At 35.5% G+C, this 27827-nt stretch overlaps 1 protein-coding gene across 13 annotated transcripts in view; it reads left to right on the plus strand.

The window, feature by feature from the left end:
* Nucleotides 1-5673: 5673 nt before the first annotated feature.
* The window catches only part of NFIB (nuclear factor I B), a 269310-nt gene continuing 247156 nt past the window's right edge, over nucleotides 5674-27827 (plus strand). For 4 of the 13 annotated variants that reach the window (XM_058168179.1, XM_058168181.1, XM_058168180.1 and 1 more), the window contains exons 1-2: nucleotides 5681-6627; nucleotides 12239-12770. In XM_058168179.1, coding sequence (XP_058024162.1) covers nucleotides 6598-6627; nucleotides 12239-12770 — 562 coding nt within the window. In that variant the 5' untranslated portion in view covers nucleotides 5681-6597. Of the gene's footprint in view, nucleotides 6628-12238; nucleotides 12771-27827 lie in introns of all 13 variants that reach the window. The other 9 variants (XM_058168186.1, XM_058168184.1, XM_058168177.1 and 6 more) reach the window with 6 other exon arrangements.

Genomic DNA, 27827 nt, shown 5'->3' on the forward strand with positions numbered 1-27827 from the left:
ATCCCATCACCCTTGACTCAGCACAAAAGAATGCCAGGAGAACATCTGCTTTGTTCCCGTTATTAATCCCTATCCCGACTTTACTGCATCTGTTCTGAATCACTACTGAACAATTTGCTGGAATTTTGGAGAGACGCTATATCAAAAATAAGGATGGGGACAGATGACAAGCACTTAGGAAACAAAGTACTACTCTGGTTAAGCCCAAAATAGCTTCACCTGACCTTTTTCTAAGATAATGCATGGTGGAATAGTATGAGTTGAACAGAGAAGATATTACTTTAAAACCGGTGCACTTATTTATTTAGTAATTTTCAAAAGTTATATAACCACCTATCTTTCAAAGTGAACCTAGGTGAAAGCTTAAAAGCAGGAATAAAACAGTTATTTATTTTATTTTATTTATTTATTTTATTTTGTCACAACAATATATGTAAGTATCATACAAAAAGATTATATAGTATATAAACACATATATGAGTAAATATAAGGAGGTATAAGCATATATATAGGAAGAAGAAAAGAAAAAAAAACAATAGGACAGGAACGGTAGGCACGTTTGTGCGCTTATGCACGCCCCTTATGGTCCTCTTAGGAATGGGGTGAGGTCAATAGTAGAAAGTTATGACTTTAGAGCAGGGGTGTCCAAACTTGGTCCCTTTAAGACTTGTGGACTTCAATTCCCAGAGTTCCTCAGCCAGCTTTGCTGGCTGAGGGACTCTGGGAGTTGAAGTCCACAAGTCTTAAAGGGACCAAGTTTGGACACCCCTGCTTTAGAGTGTTTCATTCGTGGTTGGAGGCAAAGTAATGATGATGTCATATAGGGTATAGGGAAACTGGGTTTGTAAGGGCCTTTGCAGATAGGTGGGTTGCTACCGATTCGCCTTGGGTCGGGCGAACTAGTAGAGGCAGCAGTGGGAGGTTCTGCCCACCCACCTGGATGTCTCTGCGCATGTGCCCACCCGCACACCAGTAGCAACCAAAATTGAAACCCACTATTGGCCTGTTAGTCCTGTGTTAAGCTGTAAATGAGAACAGTACCTGACTGCTGGTCAGTTTATTTCTGAAGTGATAATAGGGGAAAAAAGTGTGAAATGACTTGGAGAAACTGCATCTGCAGCATGGACATTGAACCATTTGGCTTGCCTGGACCACACTGAGCAAAGAGGGTTTTGGGCTACATATAAAATATATAACATAATTAATCCATAAAAATAACACATTTTCTTTATATTTTAAAATTATTTTGTAGGGCTATGTTACTAGTTGCATGTGGCTGTGGGCTGCAGGTTGAACATGCCTGATCTAAAGGCTACATGAAAGTAGACTCAATTGTGACAACCTGATCGTTTTTAGCTCATATGTATGGCAGTATGTTATACAAAACTAATGCGTGCAATTAATTTACTATTCAGTGTATTGTACAAATCCAGAGACCTGGGTTAATTTAATAAAATATAACTTAGTAAACATAGGTGACTATTATTATATTTATTACTAACAATATTAAATGTGAATGTTTGAAAAGATGATCCATTGGTAGATCTGCATAAAAATCTTATGTCATTAGTGTGAATACTGGGGAAGGTGGCCTAAATCTGGGACAAGCCTGAAAAGGAATGTTGCTGTTCTTTGATTTTAGAGAAATGAGAAATAGTGTCTTTTAATACCAAGACTGGAACTAACATTTGTATAATATTTTAACACTGAGATTTTTTGAAGCTTATTACACCCACTGTTGTAAGCTTTTATGATAACTCAGAAGGTTCCTAGCATTATCCCTGCATTAAAGATGGGAAATGAAGACCTACTGCTTGAAAAGTTATCAACATAACTTCATACAGTAATAGAAATTATATTTTGGCCAACGATCACACTTATGAATTACAAATATATTTATCTTGAAATAAATCTGAGATTATTTGATTATGTTTCCAAAGGAAAGTAAGAAGGATTGAAATGCCATGAATGCATGGGAAAATGCATCTCATCTATTCTCACGTTTCATTTAAAATGTATCTGTTGCAATTAGTTTGTGATTCAGTGGATTTAATGTATCCTTAGATTTATATTGATATTGTTTCTTGATAGCTTATTTTAGAATAGAATAGAATAGAATAGAATTTTTTACTGGCCAAGTGTGATTGGACACACAAGGAATTTGTCTTGGTGCATATGCTCTGAGTGTACATAAAAGAAAAGATACCTTCATCAAGGTACAACATTTACAACACAATTGATGGTCAATATATCAATATACATCATAAGGATTGCCAGCAACAAAGTTATAGTCATACAGTCGTAAGTGGAAAGAGATTGGTGATGGGAACGATGAGAAGACTAATAGTAGTGCAGATTTAGTAAATAGTTTGACAGTGTTGAGGGAATTATTTGTTTAGCAGAGTGATGACCTTCGGGAAAAAACTGTTCTTGTGTCTAGTTGTTCTGGTGTGCAGTGCTCTATAGCGTCATTTTGAGGGTAGGAGTTGAAACAGTTTATGTCCTGGATGTGAGGGATCTGTAAATATTTTCCCTAAATATTTCCCTATGACTATCATTAAGTGTTGTACCTTATAATTCTTAACAAATGTATCTTGTCTTTTTATGTACACTGAGAGCTTATAGACCAAAGACAAATTCCTTGTGTGTCCAATCACACTTGGCCAATAAAAAATTCCTATTCTATTCTATTCTATTCTATTCTATTCTATTCTATTCTATTCTATTCTATTCTATTCTATTCTATTCTATTCTAATGCAGGTTATTAAAACTGAAGTTTTGTGTCATTAAAAAAATCCATTACATTATATCTATATCTATATATCTATATCTATATCTATAGTATTAGCCCTTGTAATCTCAGGTTTCACTGAGTTTATAAGCAGTGGTTTGCTTAACCATGGTTTATTCAGTAACCCATAATTTGTAGGTTCAAACTACACAAAGCCATAATTTATAGTCGTAAACCAGTATGGTTTGCATTACATGGTTGAACACTCCTAGTTTGCTGAGCCCAAGCCAACCTAACCAAACTATGGCTTAAAATGGATTATGTAAACTCAGCCACAATGCAATTCATTTGATCTTGCTTTATTGTGTTGTATGAATCCAGCCACTCATGGTTATGGTTTAGTGTGCTGTCCAAACCGAGCTAAATGTGGTTTTCTTTTCCTAAAAAAAAAACACCACACAGCTATATAAACAATGCCTTTTTGTGATGCGCATACTGGTATTAGTTCTTAATTTACTTTTGTTTCTACTTCCTGTTTTTCTGCTTTCTAATTTACAGTGTAACCCCGGGTGCTTGTAGAACATTTCTGTAATTTGTGAATCAAAAGGAAAATGGAAGACTTGGCTTCCGCTGATGCCCAAAATAATGGCTTATGCAACTGTCAAAACAGTTGAAATAGAGAATTTTAAGCAAAAAAATTTAGTGAAAATACATTCAGTATTCATTCCCAGGCCATAAGGAAAACAGGCTCATGGCATTTTTAACGTGATTTTGAAAATCATGTTTGGTAAATTCTAAAATAAATTTGCTGCATCTTGTACTACTATATGTAGAGTTTTGTTCCCAATACCATTCTTTAATGAAAGAATATAATGTATTTTACCCCTTTAGAACTGTACGTACATTAAGGTAGGCTGCTTTTGAAGGCTTAACAGGATGAACTTCGTTACTTGCTTTGACATTACCTGCTTTGTCCGAGCCCCTTCACTTCCTCCCCCCCTGCCTTCAGTTTGTAAATTTATGTGAATTGCAGTTGGTCGCTTTGGCAAGTTACCCTCATTAAGAGCCCCCTTTGAGAACAGTCTCTGTTTGAATATTTCCCTAATGAGGACAGGACGGGGTTAAAAAGTGACCATTTCATGGTTGACTTGAAACTGCCTCCCGTCGATGTTTCGTGGGGAAATGCCTGACCCAGAGAAATGCATTTTTGCAAACGCGAAAGTCAGCTGGCCCTTTGCAAATAGTTGACACGACTGGGAGGGGAAAAGGGCTGAAAGAGGACGCACCAGGGACCAGTTTACCTGAGGCAGGCAAGTGCTGGTTGTAGAGGGAGTTTGGCTTGGGCAATTGCCCTCCCTCATGCTTGGGGCGGTTTCTCATAGCCGGACCGGGCGGGGGCGACACGGAAGAGTTACACAATGCTTTCGGGCTGGTGGCCTCGATGCAATTCGTCTACAAGGGCTTCGGTGGAAAAGCTCGGGTTTGCTTTGCCTGGGCGTTCCTCGGATCAAAGTCCGCAGGTGTGAAGGCGGTGAAGAAAACCTTGAATTGTTTTTCCTAAACCCATTAAAGCCTTAGGAAGGTATAATGTAGGTGTAGTTGAAAATGCAAGGCCAGTGGGCACCGTGGTCATGCTTTACTCCTGCACTTGGCTTTCCGTCCCGTTTGCATTTCTTGTGGCCACTTTGAAGAACGGGAGACTTTTAACGTCTGATAAGTCTGACGAAAGCCAAGTTTTAAAGCAGAGGTCGGGGCGATTTCGGAACTTGGGGTCACAAATTTATAACTTTTGCTGGTCTCGAATCCACTTTCAGAGAAATTCATGAATGGTAGCGCACCCCTCGCAAGCACGCACAAGGGGGTGCGAAGGGAAAAAAAAAACATTCTTCAAACTAACTTCCCGCCTTAGGGCGAGTGTGAGAACGTCGTTAGCGAGTGCGTGTGTGTTTTAATATGCTTGCATTCCTGGAAAAACAAAAAACCCGCGGGCGCGAACTTCTTCTTGGCACGAGCTGGTGGGTGAGATTGAAAGCAGACGAGCCTATTGCTCCAGCAGCTGGCTTTTTTTTTTTTTTTTTGGCTTCCCTCACAGGGGCCGCCACCCATTTCCTCCTCGCACCCTGGTGGAAAAGGCTGCCCAAAACGGACCCCACAAATCAGATACGGGCAGGAGCGAAGTCTCGGGCTGTGATAGAGGCCACGTGGAAAGGGTTCCCTAAGAGCATGGCGCCTTTCCACCACGGGGTCTGCGAAGAGCAGGCTGGCTTTCACTTTTCAGGGTGGGGTGAGGAAGAAATCTGAGCGAGTCTTCAGTTCGGTGACCTTGCTCCACATGTAGGCGACGGGGTCGCGGGTTTCCAGACGCTGTCTATGCTGCAAACGTATGCAGGGGAAGAGCCGCCAACGCGCATTTCCTTCCCCCCCCCACACCAGCACCCCCGTTCCTGTTGTCTAATCGGTAGCGAAGAGACAAACTTTCCCGCTTTGTAGCCCCCTCCCCTCGATCGGCGAGAGTCAGGGTCTGCAGACAGACTGGGTTGGGGTTTCTTTCGCCCCACCCTTTCCACCCCCTCCTGTGAAGGAATTTTCCACCGGGCGGTGTTGTTGCTGCGCTCTTTTACGCTCTTCCAGAACTTGGAACTACGAAAAAACGCTCCCCAGTTCCCCCAAACGGGGCCGCTTTTCAGTCCCCTGTAGAAGGGGAAGGAAAGTGTGTTGTGTGTGTGCAAAAGCAAGCGCGTTTGGAAAATGTGTGGCCAAGCACTAGTACTGTACGGCGGTGATTAAAAAGGAAAGACAGGGAGAGGGGAAAGGCGGGGGCTCGGAAGAGGGAAGGAATGCATTTGCAGCAGCAGCGACGGGGGTGGGGTGGGGAGGGATGTATGCGTCGATTGTGTAATTAAATAATAAACCGAAATCCTGAAGTGTTTGACGAGAAAGATACAACGAAGGAAGGACCAGAGAAAGGCGCTCTTGGTAAAATACCCTCCCCTTCTGCTGAACTTCCAGGTCTTGCAGAAACCAGTACACCGAAGAAAGGGGAAAGAGTGTAAGGGAGGAGGAGGAGGAGGGGAAACCAGAGATTGATCGTTTTGAATTTTCAAGAGATCATTTTTATTACAGTGGGCGTTTGAAAAGCAGGCTCTGAACATTATCCACAGAGAAAGGGGGTGGAGAGACAGAGAGAGGCAGACGCTGCTGCTGCTGCGAAAGAAGCCCAGCATTTGCGCGCTGCTGCGAACTGTTTCTGCAGCCTTGGGGGACGCGCGCGCACACACACACACTCCCGGGTTGGCGCTCTACTGCACAGGGCTGTTGCAAAGTTTCGCCTGCCAGGATACGCCAGGATTTTCCTGCTCCGCCGCTGCAACCTTGAACTTTGGCAACGTGGTTGATAGTACCTTGGTGTACCCCGCTAGCTGCTTTTCCAAAGCGCTTGGAAATCCGGGAGAAAAGGGGAAAAAAAGCAACGCGAGGAAGGAGAAAAAAAAAATCTCGAACCCCCCCTTAACTCCCTGCATTCCATTCAACCCCCACCCCCTACCCCCATTCCGCCGCCTTCTGTCCCAATTCACCAGCAGCCACTGCAAACAGCAGCAAGAGTGAACCGCCGCCGAGAACAAGAGGGTTAAAAGTGTAGATTGGATTTCACCCCGGGAAATCTAGCGCTCGGAGTGAACTTGAATCTTTGGCTATTTAAGGAGGACCGGGGCTGGTTGCGAAGTTGTGGCGATTCAAAGCAGAGCTTGCTCCGGATCCATCTTTTCCTTTTGGAAGCGGTTAGATGATTGTAAAATGAATAGATGAAGCCGTTGCGCTTTTGATACTTTTCCTCTCAGTAGAAGTGCTATCTTAGAGCGAAGTCATGATGTATTCTCCCATCTGTCTCACTCAGGTATAGCCGCCTTTTTTCTTTTCCTTTATTTTCTTTAAGGGGGGGAAGTAAACTTGTACCGAGTTGCACCGAGTACCTATAGTTAGAACTGTTCAAAGGAATATTCGTTCTGTCCTTGATTTTTATATGGGGGGACAACTAAAAATGTATGTACTTGTGGTATAAACCTATTTCAAGGTGTGTGTGTGTAGGGGGTGGGAGGATAGGGACGAAATATAAATATTTCAGAATGACAATGATAAACGAGTATTACTCTTGAAGGGAAAAAGTGATTAGAACTTGAATCCACGTCGTGTAGATTCACATGAATTCGCCACAAAATAATGGTCCGTTTTGCAGACTATACTTAACCTGAAAAAGGAAAGTGTTCCCTTATTTTTAATTAAGCAATGACTGGTAACATAATACCACCCCGTGCTGAATTAATCATATATACTTGAGGCTGGTTTGAGAAAAGGCGACTTAGCTGAAAGCTTTCTTTCTTGATTATCCTATACATTTTTTTCTTGATAAATTCCGGTACTTGAAACTTTTTGAAGTTAACACCCAAGGTCATAAGAAAAACTGAACCTTTCCTGCTATATTAGGCCTGCAGACACTCATGTATTTTTAAAATCGAGTAATTGTGTACACTACATATACATGATTTTACTCTGAAGAACATATAGACAAAATGTACGTTGATTTAACAGGTAATGGTTTCCATTCACATAAGATAGTTAGAATTGCAACACATGGTGTGATTGGAGTAAAGGTTGGTGGCATAGAAATTTCAAAAGGAAAAAAAAGAGTGCAGAGTCGGATCCAATATAAATTATAGCACAGAAAATGCCTTTGAGATGTTCAAGTGTCTAAAGCATGTGACATTTGTATCATTTTTTTTCATTCATTAAATATTCCAGGTAGCATGTAAAAATTCAGGTCTGGTTGAAATCTTAGGGTACAATTTGAACACGTTAATGCATACTAATATAGCTAATAATTGTGGGAAGTAGGTCTTTTGTTATGTAATATTTTGGTTGGTATTATGATCAAAATAAAACTTTCCTTTGACAATTGGAAAGCATTGTAATTCTATTGGACTGGAGCATTCACAAATTATGAATGAAGATTTAAACAATGATAAGGATTATTCAGTGATTGGATACAGTCCTGTAGCTTTTTGGCTGACACGTTTTTATTGTTTATATTTTGTTTGGCATCAAAGTGTGATTAACTTTGGAATCTTTTTAGCAAGTAAATAGGAACTTTACTGATGCAAAACAGGTGTAAAAAGTGTTCTGAGGTATTTAAGAAATTATAAAAAGTCAGCATTTACACATCAGTGCGCACGCACGTTTTATGTCTCTTGTTCAATTGGCAGAACATTGTAAAATTCAATATACTGTTTTCTCTTTATGTATAACATTTAATACTTAAGGGGACTTCTACCAGCCACATGAAATATTTGTTAGTTTCCTAGGATTCTCTTGCAAAGCCATGATTTTAAGGTCATATATTTGGGTTTCTGTGATAATAGGTGTAGCTGAAAATGTAGCTTAAGTTTTTAATGTAATATGCTTCAATTGTAACATAAAGTATAATCCATTCTTGTTTCTGGCCTAATGCCTCAGTTCACAGAAGTATTTTAGAATAGGTATTTGTGCTTGAACTTATTACAGGGAAGTATTAAAATTTTCCTTGGCTGTTATTAAGTAAGTTTTATCACTTGCTTATTTACCATAAGCATAATATTAAATGTCACTTTGTCTTTTCCAAAACAAAATAAATTATTTAGGTGTAGTTTGCGTGCAATCTACAAGTCTGAAGCACTTTTACGGCATTGCCTAGTATCAACCAATTTAAGATAAGTCAAGTGTTTCAACAAAATACCCACCGGTTTTGAAATGAAATATGTACTGTTTTGCCCAAATGATTTCTAAGCTGGTTTTCTATTTAGTTTGTGAATTTATAATTCACAGACTTGAAGAATGAATAGCTATGAGAACAGTTGGGACAAAATTCAGACCCCCCCTCAAGTTTTGAATACATACCCATTGTCCCATGTTTGTAGAGCAGGTTTATAGTGAATATAATATTGTACTACTGGTATTTTATAACATATTTGTTGTTAGAAATCTTAGAAATGAGGAAAAGCAATATTTGATAGGCTGAAAACTATATAGAACATGCATTTGATAAACCTTTTTTTAAAAAAAACCTATATAAAAATAATAGTCAGATTTTAGGAGCGGTTATTTTATTGTATGGTTGTGGTTACCTTGGAGTCAAGTTGCATTGAAATCTATAAGATATAAGAATAAATAAGGTGTCAATAGACATTTTATATCTTGGAAACCTAACCTGGTTAAATAAAACAGGATTATCTGAACACATTCCTCCTTTTGTGTAATTAATATAAACTTAGTTTTTAGGACCATGAATTCTCTATGTTTGTTAGTAGTCACAGCTGAAGTCTTTTTTTAAGTAGTCCAGCAGTAAATACAGATTTATGGTATTTTATATCTAAGCTAGAATTGCTAAATTGAACATTAAACATAAGTGTGCGTACCTTTGGCTATATCTGCAGTGTTAACTTTTTTTTGTGAAATAATTTTCTGAATTCATTTAACAAACTAATAGGAAGGTAAAATAGAAATGGGAAATCATTTTTCTTTTTTTTTTGGAGAAAAAATAAGTTCTTTTATAGGGGAAGGTAAATAACATGAAGATATTGTGGAAATTGACCATGATTGTAGCGTAAGTATTTGTGATTTAAAATAACTAAGAAGCTTGATTTATCTGTTACAAAGTTTGCTCTTTGTTTTTAATGCAATCTATGCAAAATACAACTTTTTCTTACATTGTACATCTTTCAAAATATCAGATTTCATAGTAAGTGTATAAGCATTTTTGAAGAGATCTATGTAATGTAAGTTTTACTTGACAAACAGTTCTTATTTGAACAATGTTTTGGATTGTTACAATAGTTGATATGTATATCAGTGACTGTAATTTTATTTAAATATGAATTTTATGCCAAGATGTGTTATTTAATGCAGGAGTTTAAAATCACGAATGTATTTTTTTATTAGATAACGTGGATTTTATAGCTGCATTTTTATAGCAGTAAATACATTCTGGAAACTTTATATGTAAAATTAGAATTTGTAACCAGTGTGCATAATTTTAAAAGCACAAAATACATAGCAATAGTAATCACAGAGACCATACATTTATCCTGTTGCATTCAGGTACGTCTGTAGTTGCCTAAATGTGATTAACATAAAGTAAAATTAAAATCCAAAACTTCATAGTTTTTTTTTTTTGTTAAAATGCCAAATATCATGATCTGAATTGTCAACATCACAAGATCTTTGATTGGAATCTATGGGGTAATATATATTGTAAAATAATTATTAAACAGTACTGGACGTAGTTTCTAACCATTCAATTCCTAGACTTTTTAATAATTTCTTATATAAGTTAGAAGTAATGAATGAAGTTTCTTATTAAAATACATGTTTTACTAAGAATTGTATAGCACTCAGTTTCTGAGAAAAATAAACTAGTAGTAAAAAAATGGCATCAGAGTGCACTGAGATAGGGAAGTCTTATCGAGGGCTGTGGTTGCTCTAAACTGTGCTCTCTTCCCACACAAAGAGCAGATTGTGGTTTAACTCTTTCCTTAATGTAGTTTGTGCCCTTAAAGTAACAGAAAACTTAAAAGTCTCTGGGTAGAATGGCTTATCACTTTAGTAATTGCTTGAAACCTTGTTTCAAACCTTTAATTGTATTATAATTCTTTTTATGCCCTGTATTTCTATTCTAGTTTGATTAATGTCTGCCCTAAAAAGGTAAGACATATATAAAACCAAAATTGAAATAACATTGCAGATCTTACAGTACTTCTTGAAAAGTCTTAATATAAGGTGTTATTATAAAATCTTGCTATTTTTACTTATAAAAATGCAGGATTCAGTTTAAAGAATATTTCAGTATTCGGTGTAAATGTTTTACCATGAACTTTTGTTGAGTATTAATTGATAGTATGAACTGTTTAATAAAACTCTACAGGAATTTTGAATTGAATAAATACATTTTATATTCTCAAATTTAAATATAAGATTCTTAATTGGAAAACAAACATCATTAATTTTAAGCATTTTATTAATTTATATGCTACATTTTGCTTGAAAAGTACAATTTAATTATATCAGGACTAATTTTAGCATCAATATTTTACAGTATTATGATTTAAATTCAATTTGAATTAAATATAATCTAAAAAATAATAGGTTGAACAAATGAATGAGTAACATTGCCCTTTTGCCACAATTTTCTTTCAAATCTTATAATAGATGCCAGGACGATAGAGATATTTTTTCTTTGAAGTAAATTATATACTGTATGTGGCAAAGACGGAAATTGAGGCAAAACACCTTAGTAGTTCTTATTGATCAAAATAAGTAATATCAGCCAAAGTTTAGTCAATTGAAACAAATAATAAAATCTGTATGAATAGTTAGGTGAAGCTTGTAAAAGGAAAAGTTTTCAAGTCTGATATATCTATATTTTTCAGAAAAAAAAGTTTACCTAATATTGCAGTATTAATGTCACACTGCCACAGAATGTTAGATCACAAACAAAGTTTGTTTCAAATTATCCTTTTTTCTTTGTGTACCTTTTATTCATATATATATATATGTATGTATGTATGTATGTATGTATGTGTGTGTGTATGTGTATATATATATATATATATATATATATATATATATATATATATATATATATATATGGAGTGGGATGAAACAATTATTACATACTTGAGAACCATCCTTGAGTTAATAGGTAATTAATTCAGTGAGGTTTTGTACAACACTGGAATGGAACAAATTGGTTCCATGTAATTTTCAGTATTTTAAATTTTTTTTTGTAAAGTTAATCAGGGAAACATGGGCAGCTGGCGAACGCTATAAGATACCCTAATTTTATTAGAACGGTGTCTTTCCTTTGGCCTCCCTTGCCTTATTCCTTGATTTCTGTGGTTATTCTTGCTAGAATAATACTATGATAACTGGAATGTTGGGTGATTAATAAAGGATTAAGTTACATTTTCATTGTTCATGGTCTTTGTGTTGTCATCAGTCTCTTGCTGATGACAAAAGTGGAAACTACATAATACAACATTGACAATGTATACCATGCTTCTGGATACAGAAGGTGAATTATTTTCAATATTAACTTCTACACTTATAATATTTCTACTCATTTGTCTTAAAATTTTCTGTGCCAATATTTGTCATTAGTTAAATCACAGCCAAAACATTCAAAATCCCAGAGCCATTTTGTTTGATTTTAAACTAATATAATTGTATGTCAGTTTGGAACTAAGCCCAAGAAATAGGTGTATTATAAAATACCATACTTTCATACGTGAATTATAGACATACACTTTTATAATATCTATGTATCTTTTCTAGGAATTGTAAGCCTGCTAAAAATGCTTAGGAATGCTCATGGCATAAGTTTGCATTTTACTCCTTTTCGCCCCCACCCCCAAATAATTGTGATTGTATAAGTAAAATTGGTCCCTGAATTTTGTTTTTTTATTTGTTTCTTCCAACAGGATGAATTTCACCCATTTATTGAGGCACTTCTTCCACATGTCCGTGCAATTGCCTATACGTGGTTCAACCTTCAGGCTCGAAAACGCAAGTACTTTAAAAAACATGAAAAGCGAATGTCAAAAGATGAAGAAAGAGCAGTCAAGGATGAGTTACTTAGTGAAAAGCCAGAAATTAAACAGAAATGGGCATCCAGGCTTCTCGCCAAATTGCGCAAAGATATCCGCCAAGAATATCGAGAGGATTTTGTGCTTACTGTTACTGGGAAGAAGCACCCATGCTGTGTATTATCCAATCCTGACCAGAAGGGCAAGATTAGGAGAATCGACTGCCTTAGGCAAGCAGACAAAGTCTGGCGCCTGGATCTAGTCATGGTGATCCTTTTTAAAGGTATCCCCCTGGAAAGTACCGATGGAGAACGGCTCATGAAATCCCCCCATTGCACAAATCCAGCACTTTGCGTTCAGCCACATCACATAACAGTATCAGTCAAGGAGCTTGATTTGTTTCTGGCATACTATGTACAGGATCAAGGTAGGGCTTTTAAAAACATTTTATTTATTTATTTAGATATGTATACACACATGCTCATGAATACCCTAAACCACATTTTTGTTTTTTTTTAAAAAGCTGTAAACATTTCATATATCTTTATAGATATTGATATGTGCTTGCTAATGTATGCATTAGATGCAGGAGTATCCAAAATACATATTAACATTTGTTAGAAAAGTTGAAAAATACTAGGAATGATTTGGTATGTGTTACAGAATATATTCATAGCATATACATTCATAACAATTGTATCCATCTTTTAAAATTCATAGCTACTTATTTGCCATTGTTCTGTCTTCTTTATGAAAATAGAATTATTAAATATAAAAGAATGAAAAAATGGCATGTTATTTTATATATTTATATATAATTACGTAGCAAATATAAATATGTGATTCACTCACCTTATCAGTGTTCATAGTGTGGCATTTCTCCAAATTTTGAGGTAAATAATAACTTCTGCACACACTTTAAACATTGCTTCAATATGGTTGTTTTAAATTATAATTTAGTGAAAAACTTTTCTACTTAACGTTATGATTGTATATATACTTAGATTATTTGTTTTCAGTGATATTTGATCTAATGTAGAATTTGTTATGTTTTTTGTTATGTACATTTTTTACATTAAAGCCTGTAACCATTATGGTAGATTGTTTATAGAACCACATAATAAATACATCTAAGTTATAATCATGGAGTATTTGCAGATGGCGGCTTTTTAAATAAATTGGCCTGGTCCTAGAAACTGCCAAAAGAAAGATGGATGGGGAATGTTAATACAAATATAAAAAATTAAAATTATTTTTCATGTTTCTGGTGATACTACCAAAAGACTTGGCTTTTTCTTGGTATTCTTAGTGTTGATTTTGTATAATTCAGTCCAATATTGTCATTGCTAACTTCCAATTTTATTCAGTATACACTTACAGTATGGTAGCTTTACCGTGAAAACCGAACGTTCACCATAAAAGCAGACAGTTCTCTTTTTCAACAATGAGAACAATTAGAAAATGTAGGCTGGATTCCAGTTTAGAGCAAGTGAATACTATTTACATTCCATTGGTTTCAATGTGAGTTTAGCATGGCTAACTTTCTAAACTTTGCTGTGATATCCATTTGAAAATTCTTGTAATCTAAATCTGCAATCCTTGAATGGGATTGAAGGAGACCCTCATTTAGGATTGTATGAATTTAAATACACTGCAAATTAATCTTGAAAGAAAAACAGTTGATAGTGAAAATTTCAATCTCATTGTATATCTATATATTCCCTTTACCTCAAAGAGTATTTAAAAACATAACGTTTAGTAACTGAAACAAGTGTTAAATATAGTTAACATAGTTATGTTAAACTATACGTGAAACAGTTGTATGTCAGTGACTTTATGATGGAATATTTTACTTGGTTGCATATTATCTCCATTAGAAAGTCACCTGCCTTTGAAAATAAAATGGATACAGCATTTTTATATCTGTGCATATATATTTCTTCAGATGCTCTGTTTACTTGCATTGAGACAAGGATTCCTGTAAAACACTGATGATATCAGATGATACCAGGTGTATGAATTGTCAAAATAACTTCTGTAAATGTTTTCTAAGATGATTGGATTTTTCCAATATTTTTTCAGTTAGTGACAATTGTGGATGAAAAGTTGGTATCTCTATATTAGGTTACCTACAGAAGGACACTATCACAAGTGATACATATTCAGCTAATAATCTGTTAAAGTCTGTTTTGGAGTTACTGTTTTTCTGGTAGAAATATATTTTCAGCCATTTTTCCTTTGTACAGAAAAAGATTCTAGGTTTGAATTATTCTCAAGGTATCCTCTTAATCCATTGGCAGGCAGGAAATGAAGGCTGGTTACATATATACATGAGTTATATCAAACTAAAATATTTTTAAAGAGAGTTGTTTTCTAGCTAAGTACATGAGTATCTACTTGGTAATGGTTAACCAGTGGGATGATAAGAAAAATCCATGAACAGAGAGTTGAAAAAAGGATAAAATTCTTGAATGAATGAAAAAATAAAATACAGCTATATTGAAACATTGGCAAAAACATGAGGAAGAATAGTTTGAGAGCCAGAAATGGTTGCCAGTGGCACCAAGGTTGGCATTGGACCTTCTTTGTTTAGACTAGAATGCCTGTGATTTGTTAGTTGGTATCCGCATTGCAGAGCACAGTAATGTTACAATATATTGATAATTTCTTGATATAGAAATATAAGTCACTTTAATGATTTGCTGGAGAGTATTTTTAAGTTTTTCCAAATCTGCATTGAAGGAAGAATTATAGACCAGAGTCTACCAAGTTATGATATTGACAGTATATAACTCTTTTACTTAAAAAAACTGCCCTCTCTTGCCATCCCTTTTTTTTCAGAATTCCTATCTTAAAGTTTCAAAACACAAGAGAATTAAATTCTTATTTGATTGATGTTGATTCTTTTTGCTAGCTGGGGGCAGAAAATAGTCTTAAAATAATTTGTGGTCTACAGGTGTGCAGATGAAACAAGAAGCCTGTTTTAATAACATTTATTTAAATGTTATATGTTCTAGTTAAACATCTCAAAATTAAGAATTAGGATTACAGTATCTTGCTTAACTGAAAAAGTATATATTTATTAGTTTCTTTTATTTGGTATAGGCTGTGTTCCAGTCTATAAAATCAATTGATAATATTTGATTCAATCAGTACAGCTCTTATGCTGTGTTCTGTTTCTACAAGAACCGCCATTTTGTTTGTCAAGTGCCAGCAGAGTGGGGGAGGAAAAGCAGACAATGTGCTTGATGCCAATAATGGTTGCCAGTGGCACCGAGGTTGGCATCAAACCCTCTTTGTCTAGTTTCTGAATGCCTTTGATTCGTTGGTTGGCATCTGCATTGCAGTGGGCACATTGGAAAGTTTTTTGACAATCACTGAATGAAAGCTGTTGTATTTATTTGCTGCAGTAGAACTTCAGATAAAAGAAATCTGTCCTCTAATAGATAACTTTTTTATTCTACAGCAGCACATTTTTAAAGTTCTTCTTTTTTTATTGAAAGGAACTATTTTTGGTGTGCATTTCTTTTCTAAATAATTTAATCCTCCTGGTGTTCGCTGTTCTGGAGTTATAAAGAAATACATGCTTTTATTTTAGGCTGCCTAATGCATCTTGGGATATATTATGTGTCCTTAAAATAATTATGATAACACACAACACACATAGCACACAGAGTTTCTGAGTCTTATTTATATGTCATGGAATTGCACCATGTTTCTTATTTAAATAAACTTACATAACTAATTCAGCTTTAGCACATTGATTAAAAATATTAGGAGTCTAATACTGCTTCCATTTATCAAGCAAATAGAAATATATTTTGTGTTCCGCAGAAAGATACAGTTTATCCCGGTTTGCTTTAGTTTGGGTGCATTTGGATTTCCAGATTGTAAAACATCAATTATTTTTGTAAGTAAGCTGCATGAGTTGGCACCCAAGGCCAGTGCAAAGACTAAAGCATTGCTGCTGTTTCCTAGATAGTATTAATATTGTTTTCATGCTAACCTCTATTATTCTCTTAATTAATAGGCTAGCAGTTTTACCTAAAAAGCCACATGCAGGAAATCTGGCCTACATAAGTGCTGAAATGTGTCATGTCTGTAGAAAAAAAGGGGGAACAGATCAGGTGACTGCTAGTTTGATCTTAGAATAAGAGAAAAGAGAATAGTTGATTGTAAGAATAAAGTAAAAATGTGTATTTGTGTGTGCATATAAATATATATATATATTTATTTGAAACACCTACATGTTCTTTGTTGGCATTATATTCAATTCACATGCCTTCTACATTTGTAGCTTATATGTAGCTTATATATCTTGGAGGAATGGTAATAATATATATTATTAGTATCATCTTGGGAGAATTTTTTTAAGCATACACAATTTGCAGCTGTATTGTATTCATTGAGGACATTGGTATTAGGCATTGGTTATTCTCTCCCTCCTGGTACATATTAATACAGCAATAGATACTAAGATAAAGATAATTTATTTTTTAAGTTATTTCAAATTATTTTGTGTGGTATATATTTTGACTATATGTCGATTGATGTAATGTAAATGTAAATAGAATGAGAATTTTATCAGTTAAAATAAATGTTGAAAACAATAATCTGGATATGTCAATTTACCAATCATAAAGGCTAATTTAAGGTACAGGTTTATTGCTTTTAGAAGGGAAGTATTACAATGCAGCAGAATTTAAAACAATCTGCTACTGCTTACTGAAACAGTTGCAATATTGACTGATTAAGCCAACTTTTAATAGTGTATTGGCCATTTTAGAAGTATTAGAATGATGATTTTGAGAAGATACATTTTGCACACAGTGAAATGACAATTTAAAAATTAGATATTTGAAATAAACCATGTCGTAATGCAAAAGCAACATACTGTAATTAGTGTGTGTGTGTGTGTGTGATGTGCTTCACATGAGATATGAAGTGCATTTCTATGTTTCTAAGGACTTAAGAGGGTATGGATAATAGTCATTTGTTCATATAATTTTTAATGTAAAAATTAGTGTAATTATGTCAGTGGTAGCAAGTTTCTGTAGAAATCACTAGTACTATATTATTTATGAAATAAAGTCAAGCCAGTGATCTAGAAATATGAGCATAGCCATTGTGGTTTGTAAACCACATTGTAACCTATTGTGAACTCAGCCATTGTTTAATGCAGTGCTTCCAAAACCTTTAACTTCATTACCCATGCAGAATACAATCTGCATTGCGCATCGGGCCAGAGGTTGAGTCTTCCAGGCTTTTGGACTCATGCTGGAGCCCATCCTCAGGGAACGTCTCTCTACAACACATTCTGGTAGAGAGAAATCCGAAAGCTCGGAAGACTAAATCTCTGATCCCATGACTGACCCAGACTAGATGCTGCAACATTATCCTGGGACACAGTCAGACCCAGATTAGATCCTGCAACGTTATCCAGGGACACATATATTTGCCTTCATTCATAAAATATTTTTAAGTCAGTTTAAATGTCCCTGTTGTGATTGGGTAATGGGTTTGTGTATTGTTACCCACAGGAAAAGCACTTTTACCGAAGTTTGGATAATTTACCCAAGTTTGGGAGGTACTGGTTTAATGTGATATGTACACCCAGCCATTTAAGATGTTTTCACAAAATGGCTGCTACCAAACTTGAATGTATCTGGTGACTCATTGTTTCCCTTGCATGTAAAAATGTTACATTTGTATTGATGTCACTCTTCAGTATTGTATTAAAATATTCATTACAGTATTACATATTCTAGCACGGTTCACTTTTCAGTAGGATTTGGCATACAATTTGGTGTATTGAGCAAAATGAGTGTTTTGTGTGGTGTTGGAATTTTCTTATTAGATATAAAGTGTATCAATAATATTAAAGGTATTAATATGTTAAGGATTAATATTGTTTCAAAGTGGGCTGAATATTTAATGTACTATTTCTTGAAAATAAGCATGATTTTTGTCTCGTCATTTGAAGGATTGCAATAACTAATTCATGTTCTGGACCGGAAACTTTTTAAAAATCCAATCTTTGGAAAAGAAGCACTTAATTTTATTTAGAAATGTAGGAGGTGAATTAATCAATTGGATCAGAAAGGAGTAAATGGATATAGAACAATAGTTTCTCAGCTATTACAATTTCTTGTTTTACCTAGCGCTATTTCTGAGGGTCTCTGGATTGTTCGGAATTATAAAATGGAGGGGACCCAGCAGCAAGGCAGATTAGTTGAAAGAATGTTGCAGAACTAGCTTTAGTAAGAAGTAATGCTTCCCTGCTCATATAAACGGACCTCTAGAAACAACTCTTATTGCTTCTTAGTTTGTATTTGGATAGGAAGGCAAGTGTTTAATGTTTTGAATCAGTTAATTTAGTAAAAAGAATGGTGTTTTCTAACATTTTGTAGAAGTGGGTAATAAAATATTTAAAGGAAAGTGCTTCAGAATAATTTCTGCTATGTAGTGTTGAACAAATTCCACTATATAGAAATAAAAGCTAGTGCATAATTACTACTTAGGTTAAAGATTTTAATTGGTAATTTGATAAAAGTTCAGTTTTTGACAATATCTTCTTGGAAAGGAAGTGTCTTCATAATATACCTTTATGACATGAATGTACAGAATTTTGAAAGGACAGCTCTTCTTGAGGTACTATATTCATTTTATTTTTGTGAGAAGACTCCAGATGGATGTTTGTTCATCAACAGAGCAGTATTTATAAGCAGAACAATTTTCTCTTTTGATCTGTGTCCCTCAATCTGCTATAACAAGTAGTGGGCTACTCTAGTGTTAGTTTAAGACTCAGGAGGAAGAGCGAAAACTATTGCACAAGCAGAAGCCCATTCATGCAACAGTAAATGTCAATAATAGATGGAGAACATTCTTAAATTAGTCTAATTTTATAAAACCTGAATACATTACACTTCAATTAGATGGTTGATATAATCATGCTTGGTAAATTTCACAAGTTTTTGCAAAGGATGACATAAAATCCAATTACTGGATGTATTTAGCGTGTATTCAAGGTAATTTGGTCTTGTGGATATAAGCTAAATGCATATTTGTAATTAAAGAATGGTTTTAAAGATGGAAATAACAGTTGTTGCTGGAACTAATAATTAAGGGATTAGAAAAGAAATGTAGCAGTTATTATTTTAACTGTGGTCATGAGGAAAGCCCATCTTCTAAAACTGGTACTTACTTTTATGAGACGTTTCACACATTAGCGTCATGAAGATTTCCTTCTTACTTGAAGTAATAGATTCACAGTATGATTTTTCCTTGAGTTCCTAGTAGAGGAGAAAGGGATTAAATTATTTTTGCCATCTCTGTTCTGATTAATTATCACACACTCACTTCTGACTGTGTTTTAAATTTACATGTTTAGGTCAGAGGTGGGATTCACTTACCTTCCCTACCAGTTCGCAAATATGAGCACCCTAATCTGCAGTCGCTGCTACCAGTTCGCACGATCCGGAAAGAACTGCCTGAATCCCATCAGTGATTTAAGTGCAGTTTGACCCTTAGATTTGGATTTTCACTGATTAAATGCTTGTGTCCTATATGGTACTTCATATGTTGCTGGACCATAGCATATTGGCCATGTTGTTTGGGAATCCAGGCAGTGGGTTTATTGTAGAATCTGGAGGTCCATGTGTTGCCATCTCCCACATTATACTGTCATGGTCCGCAGAATAATTCATGAAATAGGATAGATCTTGGCTATTTTACACAGAAAAGGTTGTTTATTCTATGAAGTAAAAATATATATTAAATAATTAATCATTGTCACTTTTCTGATTTAATAATTTGAGAAATGAAAAATATTGGCTGAGTTTCCAAGGATGAGGACGCACACATTGCACGCTGGCAAATAGGAAGGCAAGGAGTTGTTGCCAATTTTGATTTGCTTGCATATGTATAATTCACACTTGTAAGCATGTTTATCTAAGAAATTAATATAAATTAGTTTCAAATCATTGTGAAGAAAGTTCTTGATAGATATTCCAAGGATATTCTATTCTTCCGTAGACCTTCTAAAGACATTTGTTAAGGATTCATAGGGCTCAAATTCTACTGGTCTTCACCCTATAAAGTGCTAAATAAAATGGACTGAATGACTTGGGTTGTTTTACATGATGTCATGAATTCTTATGCTTCGCAGTTCTTAATATTTAGTGCCTATTATTTTAGGTATATCCATTTTATATTTCTTACTCAACCTAAGGAGTAACCTGTGGAAGCTTTCCACTATTTAAAATAGTTACCTGCTATTTCTAAATCCAACCTATGATGCTTTTAGAAAGAATAATATAGATTCATTTTGAATAGGATGAAGATTGAGCATAAAGAGCTTTCTGTTCTCTAAAAGTAGAAATTATACAATCGTATGCATCTCTCTATGTGTGAAGATCAGTGTCCAGAATTCTTAACAAAACTGTATTGTTTGGGAATTCTGGGAGTTGAAGTTTATATGTTTAGAGGTCACCAGAGTTGAAGAAGACTGCTATAAGCGTTTTTAGGAGAAAGTTCCTAAGGCATTAACAATATTGTTTACATTAAAGTATATCTCACATAATGAGATTTACATCAGAATAAATTTCTAGAATTGTGCTGCAAATTTAGCATTTTAAAAAAAAACTAATAACTTTTTTTGTTTTATATATGGATGTATACTTTTTACTAACATAGTGTTCTGAGTGCTCTGAGATGAAAAGATGTGAAAACTACTCTTGGTAAAGGCAGCTTGCATTTTATTCTGCTGATGTCTGAGGTTTCTAGATGGATTACCTTAAATTTGTTATGCCACGTTAAAAGCCTTGTTTTATGAGGCCAGTCTCAGCTCCTGGCCTCAGTGTCAGGAACCCTGCTATGTGATGCAACATGTCTTGTTAGGTTTAATTGACCAAAGCTGATTTGTTAAAACAATTCATTTGAACAAGTAACTTATGCCCAGGCCAAGTTGCTACCTGAATCTTTTGACCTTGACTTGTTGGGGTCATGAAAAGGCTATGAACTCCTTGACCTTTTTGTTGTATAGAAGTGTCACTGTTTCTTCTGGTTCTTTTATGGAAATAGCTGACAAGCAGGCTTCAGTTTTGACTTTACACCCCAGTGGGCTTCTAGGCAGCCTCTGGAATTACTATGTCTTTTATTTAATGTGGTCTGGCTGCAGTCTTGGTTTGCTTTTGTCTGCTGACAATGATGGGGACAAATTGGCAGCCCTTGTTTATATAGAAAGGATAAGGAAAGGATTTCTTGTTTCTAGAAGGCTAATTTTAGCTCTGTGCTTCCCTAAGGCTGTCCCACATTAAAAATGTGCATTTTAAAAAAGAAGCACACAGTCATTTTGAATTCTTTTTCTGAACTTTTATGACAACCACACTAAAACTTTTAGCTGTTCTGGATAAACCCCTTGGTATGGACTTTGAAGCCTGTTTTTAACTCTGCTTGGTTTTTTAATATTTAAGTATTTATATTATTCCAGCGTTAGTTGGGAAATACTGGGGTGATATATTTGTACACTACGTCTAAATAGTATACAAATACTGGATATTCAGGGATTTTGTGTTTTCAGTATTGTAATTATACAAGTTCAAACAAAATTAGTGGGCTGCTTATGAATAATATATCAATTTGAATAAATAACTTGAATAGCCTGTTAATTTGAATTTTCTAATGCAGGACTGCATATCAGTGTCTATTATTGATATATCGGAAGTTCTCAAATAAAGATTCCATAGATGATATATATTCTTCCTCATTTTAAAAACCCTTGCTAGCCTATCTGCCATATTAATTCTTAAGGCTTTTTCTTTGTGATTAGGGCACGGTTTATAGATCAGTTTTTTTCATTATGTTGACAAGTTCCAGAGAGTTCAATGAAAGTACTCTGCATAAAATAGAGGATCCATGTGGTAAATGTAGACATGAGAAAAGTAGGTGTTACGTGTCAGTCATGTTAGTGTCAGTGAAAAAGGAAGCATGTCTTCTGGAAGGATTAAAACAGCTGCATCTTTTAGAAGTTTGGTAGTTGGTTTAAAGGCTATCCTCAGTTGTCTACATGTGATCATGTTTGCAGTTCTGCTAGGACCTCCAGCAGAGAAGCTGTGCCAAAATTGTTTTGAAGCAGTTTTGCAAGCTTTCTAAAAGATGTGGTTGATTTTATCTGTTAGAGAGATATATATGCTAATACACTTTACAAACCCCCCTTTTGAATGCTTTATGGAGTCCAGGTGGGGGGAGTCCATTGCATATATTAGAAATAAACAATAAATTAGAACAGCGCAATTTTAGTCCATCTCATCTCCTAATAGGCTAGGTGTACTTAAGAAAATGGAACTTTATGTGAGAGTCGTTTTTCACATGGGCAAAGAAAAACAATATGACAACAGATTTGCCTGTGACTAAAACAAGAGACAGATGGCAAATAGGCTTTCTGCCTCAAAGGGGGTGGTGGTGGTAGCAGTTGAATAAGATGGGCAAAAGAAAATGACACAATAAGGTTTGGTTTTTGGTTCTGTAAATAAGACCTACTTTTGAATTACAGCAGTTACAAAAATATTTCATGATAGTTTCTTAGGATTTTAAAAAAACCTTAGCATTTAAAAAAATTAATTCTTGTCCAGGGTATTTAGAGAGAAACTTGTCTAATTCCTGGATCAAAGCCATAACCATTGATAGTTTCTTTGCAGGAAGAAGTGAAAAAGTGCATCTGTGGAAGCAGGTAGTAGAACCATAGGTCAGTTGTTAAAATCTCATAAGACATAAATTCCTCATCTTTTAAATAGATAGTTTTTATGGAAGAATCCATTGATGTATTATGTACCATCAAGTTGTGTTTGAATACCAGTGACAACATAGATGATTCTTGTCCATGACACTATATCCCTAACCTGTTCTTCCAAATCTCCCAATGGTGTACTCATCACCACTGCAATTGAATCGTCCACCTTGATGCTGGTCATCCTCTTGACTTTTCTTCCATTTTTCCAAGTATTGGAGCCTTTGTCCACAGAACGGGTTCTTCACATAAGGTGTCCAAAGTAGGATAATTTGAATTTGGTCATTTCTGCTTTGAGTGAGAGCTCTGGGTTGATGTGTTCAGTTATCCATATTATTTTCAGAAGTCATCTTCAACTTCTTCAAGTTTAAAGGGGTCATGTCGTGTTTCTTTAAAGTCCAACTTTTACTTTGGTAGAGTGTCACAGAGAACCCTCACCACATTTCTGACATCAATACAATTGAATGTGTCCAGAAGTATTTTACAAGAAGAGTTCTTCACTCCTCTGAAAACAACAAAATACCTTATCCCACCAGACTTGAAATCCTAGGCTTAGAAAACTTAGAACTCCGTCGCCTTTGACAAGACCTAAGTTTAACTCATAGAATCATCTATTGTAATGTCCTTCCTGTTAAAGACTATTTCAGCTTTAATTGCAATAATACAAGAGCAACCAATAGATTTAAACTTAATGTTAACCGCTTTAATCTAGATTGCAGAAAATATGACTTCTGTAACAGAATCATCAGTGCTTGGAACACTTTACCTGACTCTGTGGTCTCTTTCCATAATCCCAAAAGCTTTAACCAAAAACTTTCTACTATTGACCTAACCCCATTCCTAAGAGGACCATAAGGGGCGTGCATAAGAGCACAAACGTGCCTACCGTTCCTGTCCTATTGTTTTTCTTTTTTATCTTCTTATATATATATTTTCTTATACCTCCTAATATTCCCTCATATATATGTTTATATACTATATAATCTTTTTGTGTGATGCTTATATATATTGTTGTGACAAAATAAATAAATAAATAAATAAACAAATAAATAGAATCTATGGTTTACATGTTGCTGATCCTTATAGGAATTAGCATATCATTTGGATATCTTTTATAGCTTCATTTCATATATATTCAGCATATAGTTGAATAAATAACAGGACAAAATGGAAAGATCCATGTGTATATTTTAATATACAGATAGTCCTTGAGTTATGGTGGCAATTGGGAGCCAAATTTCTATCATTTATCACACAGTCATAAAGTGAGATGTCATGTGACTGCATCACTTATCAGTAGGAATACCGGCACTCAATATAGCTGTTATTGACTGAATCTCACTGCTCATTAACTAAGGACCAATCCCATTCCAAGCCATTCTCAGATGGTCCCGCCCAGTCTGAAGACTTGGCTCTTCCAAGGTAAGATATTACCTCCCTTTAATTCTCCCCAACTGCCTATCTCCATCTTTTTGGCTGCCAAACACCTTGCCTTGCAGGGTGGCAAGCATTCATAAAATTCTATGACTCTGGGATTGCTTGCTATCCTGCAGTTCAGGGGCTTCTTGGCACATCATAACTCTGCAAGGAACCCCTGAGCTTCAGTGTGAAGCTGCAGCCTCCAATCCTGCAGGATGAAGCCTTAGCTCAGTCCAGCAAAATGGTGCAAGACTCCAGCTGCAGCTGCCCTTGCCACCTTGTACTCGAGATCCTTGATTGCCTGTGCTCTCCTTTTCCAGCTGACTTTTACCATGCTCTTGCTCCTGTTCCTGACAGGGCATGCCCAGCCTTGCTCTTGGTGAGGCAGTTGTTGGTTACTTGAGGCCTTCTTCCTGAGGTCTTGTGAGGAAACTGCAACCTTGAAAAGAAGCCCTTATCCAATCAGTAGCTAGCCTTGCAAAGGGCTGCGCTGGGTATGCTTGGTCAGTAGTAGGAACAAAAGGAGTGTAGTAGGAACATGGCAGAGTGCAGTAAGCCAAAAGGGCAGAAATGGGGGGAAATAGATTGCTAGGGGAAGTTGAAGCATCCCCATGGTTATGTGAGTGGGTTGTCAACTGTCCAAATTTTAATCACAAGACCACGAAGGTATTGCAATTGTTATAACTTTGGAACCAGACATAAGTACTATTTGTTTATCACTGCCATAACTTTGAATGGTCTCTGAATGAACGTTCGTAACTTGAGGACTATCTGTATAATTAATTAATTCTTATATTCATTCACCCTTATTGCTTTCATCTATTGGATACATGACAGCAAAAATTACTTTAACATTACCTCAGTCAGAAGGTCTTTAAGACCTTTTTTTTTTGAAGTTTGAAGAGAGAAAATACCAAATATTTACTTGTGCAGATATTAAATTTAATTAAAACTTTCATTAGCCAGGACAATTAAATGTAAAGAATAAGACTGGCTCAGTTCACAGCATTGCAGCATAAAAGACACAGAATAACTATAAAAGAAGATGAGAAAGATAAGAGCAAGGGGGAATAAGCACAGGCACTCATTGTTAAACTTACTGTATATAGTAGCTTTTATGACTCACTGGAGTGGAAAAAAGTTCAGAGGGAGAAGTGATGTAATTTGTCTTCCAGGAAGTCTAACATGGCCCTGCTTCTGTGTCAGTCTCCTGCAGCTTTCTAATCCTGTATGGAATCCAGCCTATTTATGCATTAATTGTTAGTGAAAAACTTATGTGGACAGTTGGTGGTTGCTTCAGGTGTTACATGTATTAAGCCTGTGCTATAAAACTATATTTTCTACAAAGGCAACTGTATATTTTATAGAATAATGTATGAATATTATCCTCTGCATATAATTTTGTATTCCACTTTTATTTTGTACAAATTAACTCAAGGTGGCAAACATATCCAACGCCCCTTTGACCCGATTTTCCCCACAACAACAACCCTGTGAAGTGAGTTGAGCTAAGAGAGAGTGAATGGCACAAGATTACCCAGCTGGCTTTCATGGCTAAGGTGGAACTAGAACTCAGGGGCAGGGTGGATAAAAATCGATTTAAAAAAAAAATCAGATTTTTTTGCTTTAAATCGGATTTTTTTTAATTTAAATCTTTTTTTTTATTTTTATCAAATTTATTTTAATAAAATGCTTTTGGAATAAAATCTAAAGATAGTTTTCTATTTAAGAATAATTAATATAATATTAATATAATAATAATTTAGTTTATTCAGCATGAAATGGAGCTTAGTTATGTAACATGAGGATGTATATTCTGCAATATTTACATTTTTGGTAAACTCATTCAATGAATCCAAGCTCTGCAAGCTAAATAGGAAACATTCATTTTGTTTGCAAATAATATTAAAGATTCTAACTAATAGCAAGGATGAGTCCTTACGTTTAAAGAGCACCTGCCATTTCAGATCCATCATGGCAGTGCCTGTTAGCGGGCATCCACATACCTGCTGCCACATACCTCACCTTGTTGTGTCACTGCCGCATCACCAGCTGTCCCACTAAAGTTAGTGGGATTGTGGGTTAATCAACAGTGGGTCAAAGGAGGAAACACTGTGGGACAGAGATGACAGTTGCTCTTTAAAAATTATGATTTAAATTGAGTTGATTTAAATCAAGCCTTTTTACTAGTGATTTAAATCGTGATTTTAATCAAATCCACGCTGACTCAGGGCCTCCTACTTTCTAGCCTGCTGCCTTAAACACTAGTCCAAACTGGAATGCTAGTTATTATGTAATGTTATGGTATAGAACAATCGTGGGTAACTTTATGCCATATGTTTGTGTCAGTATGAAAGATGGAGTAAGTGAGAAACTTTCAGAGCAGCTCAGAAAGGGTTGCTTAGGCAGATCTAAATTGATGCAACACATGGAAAAAATACTTGAATGATATCTTTGAAGATGCCACAAGTTATAATTCTTCATATGAAAGATAGTTCCATGTAAACAGGATCATGTAGCAGCACTTTGGAAAAGTCCTAAGATGTGTGGCAAAAATGCCATGTTGGGACTGGCCAAGATTTCGACAGCCCAGGCTTTAAAAAGTTGTGGAAAAACATATGGGAACTGTAGTGTTTGGAATCCATCACACAGAAGTTTCACCTCAATACTTCTGGAACTGAAATTCACCCGAAGAGCTAGATTTTGAATTCAGAGGGATGTGCATGGATGTACAAATGGAATTTTTAGTTCAGAATGTGAAAAGTAAACAGTTTGTCAGTGAAAATAATATTCACATTTTGGACATAGAAGATAGATGGTTTGAAAGAGGTAGGAAGGAATCCATTTATGCCAAAGTGAAAAATCATTCCTGCAGTAGAGGTGGAGGCCTCAGATACAAACCTGTCCTCCCCCCATTTTTTATGCTACACTCTTTCAGTCCCCAGGAAAATTAAGACCACTTCACAGGTTCCCCAGGGACGCCACATTTAATGAACCCTAAGAATTTTAGAAGTTGGTAGAATCTTTGCCTACTCAGATTCCCTTTAACTGACTTGCTCAGACTGAAGAAGCTGCTTAGATAGCAGCGAAATGTTTCAAACCGACAAAATTAAGTCCAGTTGCCATGAGTCAGCTTCCGAACAGTAAAAGTTGTTAATCTGCATTTGCTTCCAAATTTGCATTTGTATTTCTGGATTAACAAGAATAAATAACAGTAGAGGTGATGATACAGATGAAGTGGCAAAATGAAAAGCTGAGGTAAAATGTAGCTGAAGGTAG

This window comes from Ahaetulla prasina, chromosome 2 (assembly GCF_028640845.1).
Source record: "Ahaetulla prasina isolate Xishuangbanna chromosome 2, ASM2864084v1, whole genome shotgun sequence".
In the NCBI taxonomy this organism is placed as follows: Eukaryota; Metazoa; Chordata; class Lepidosauria; order Squamata; family Colubridae; genus Ahaetulla; species Ahaetulla prasina.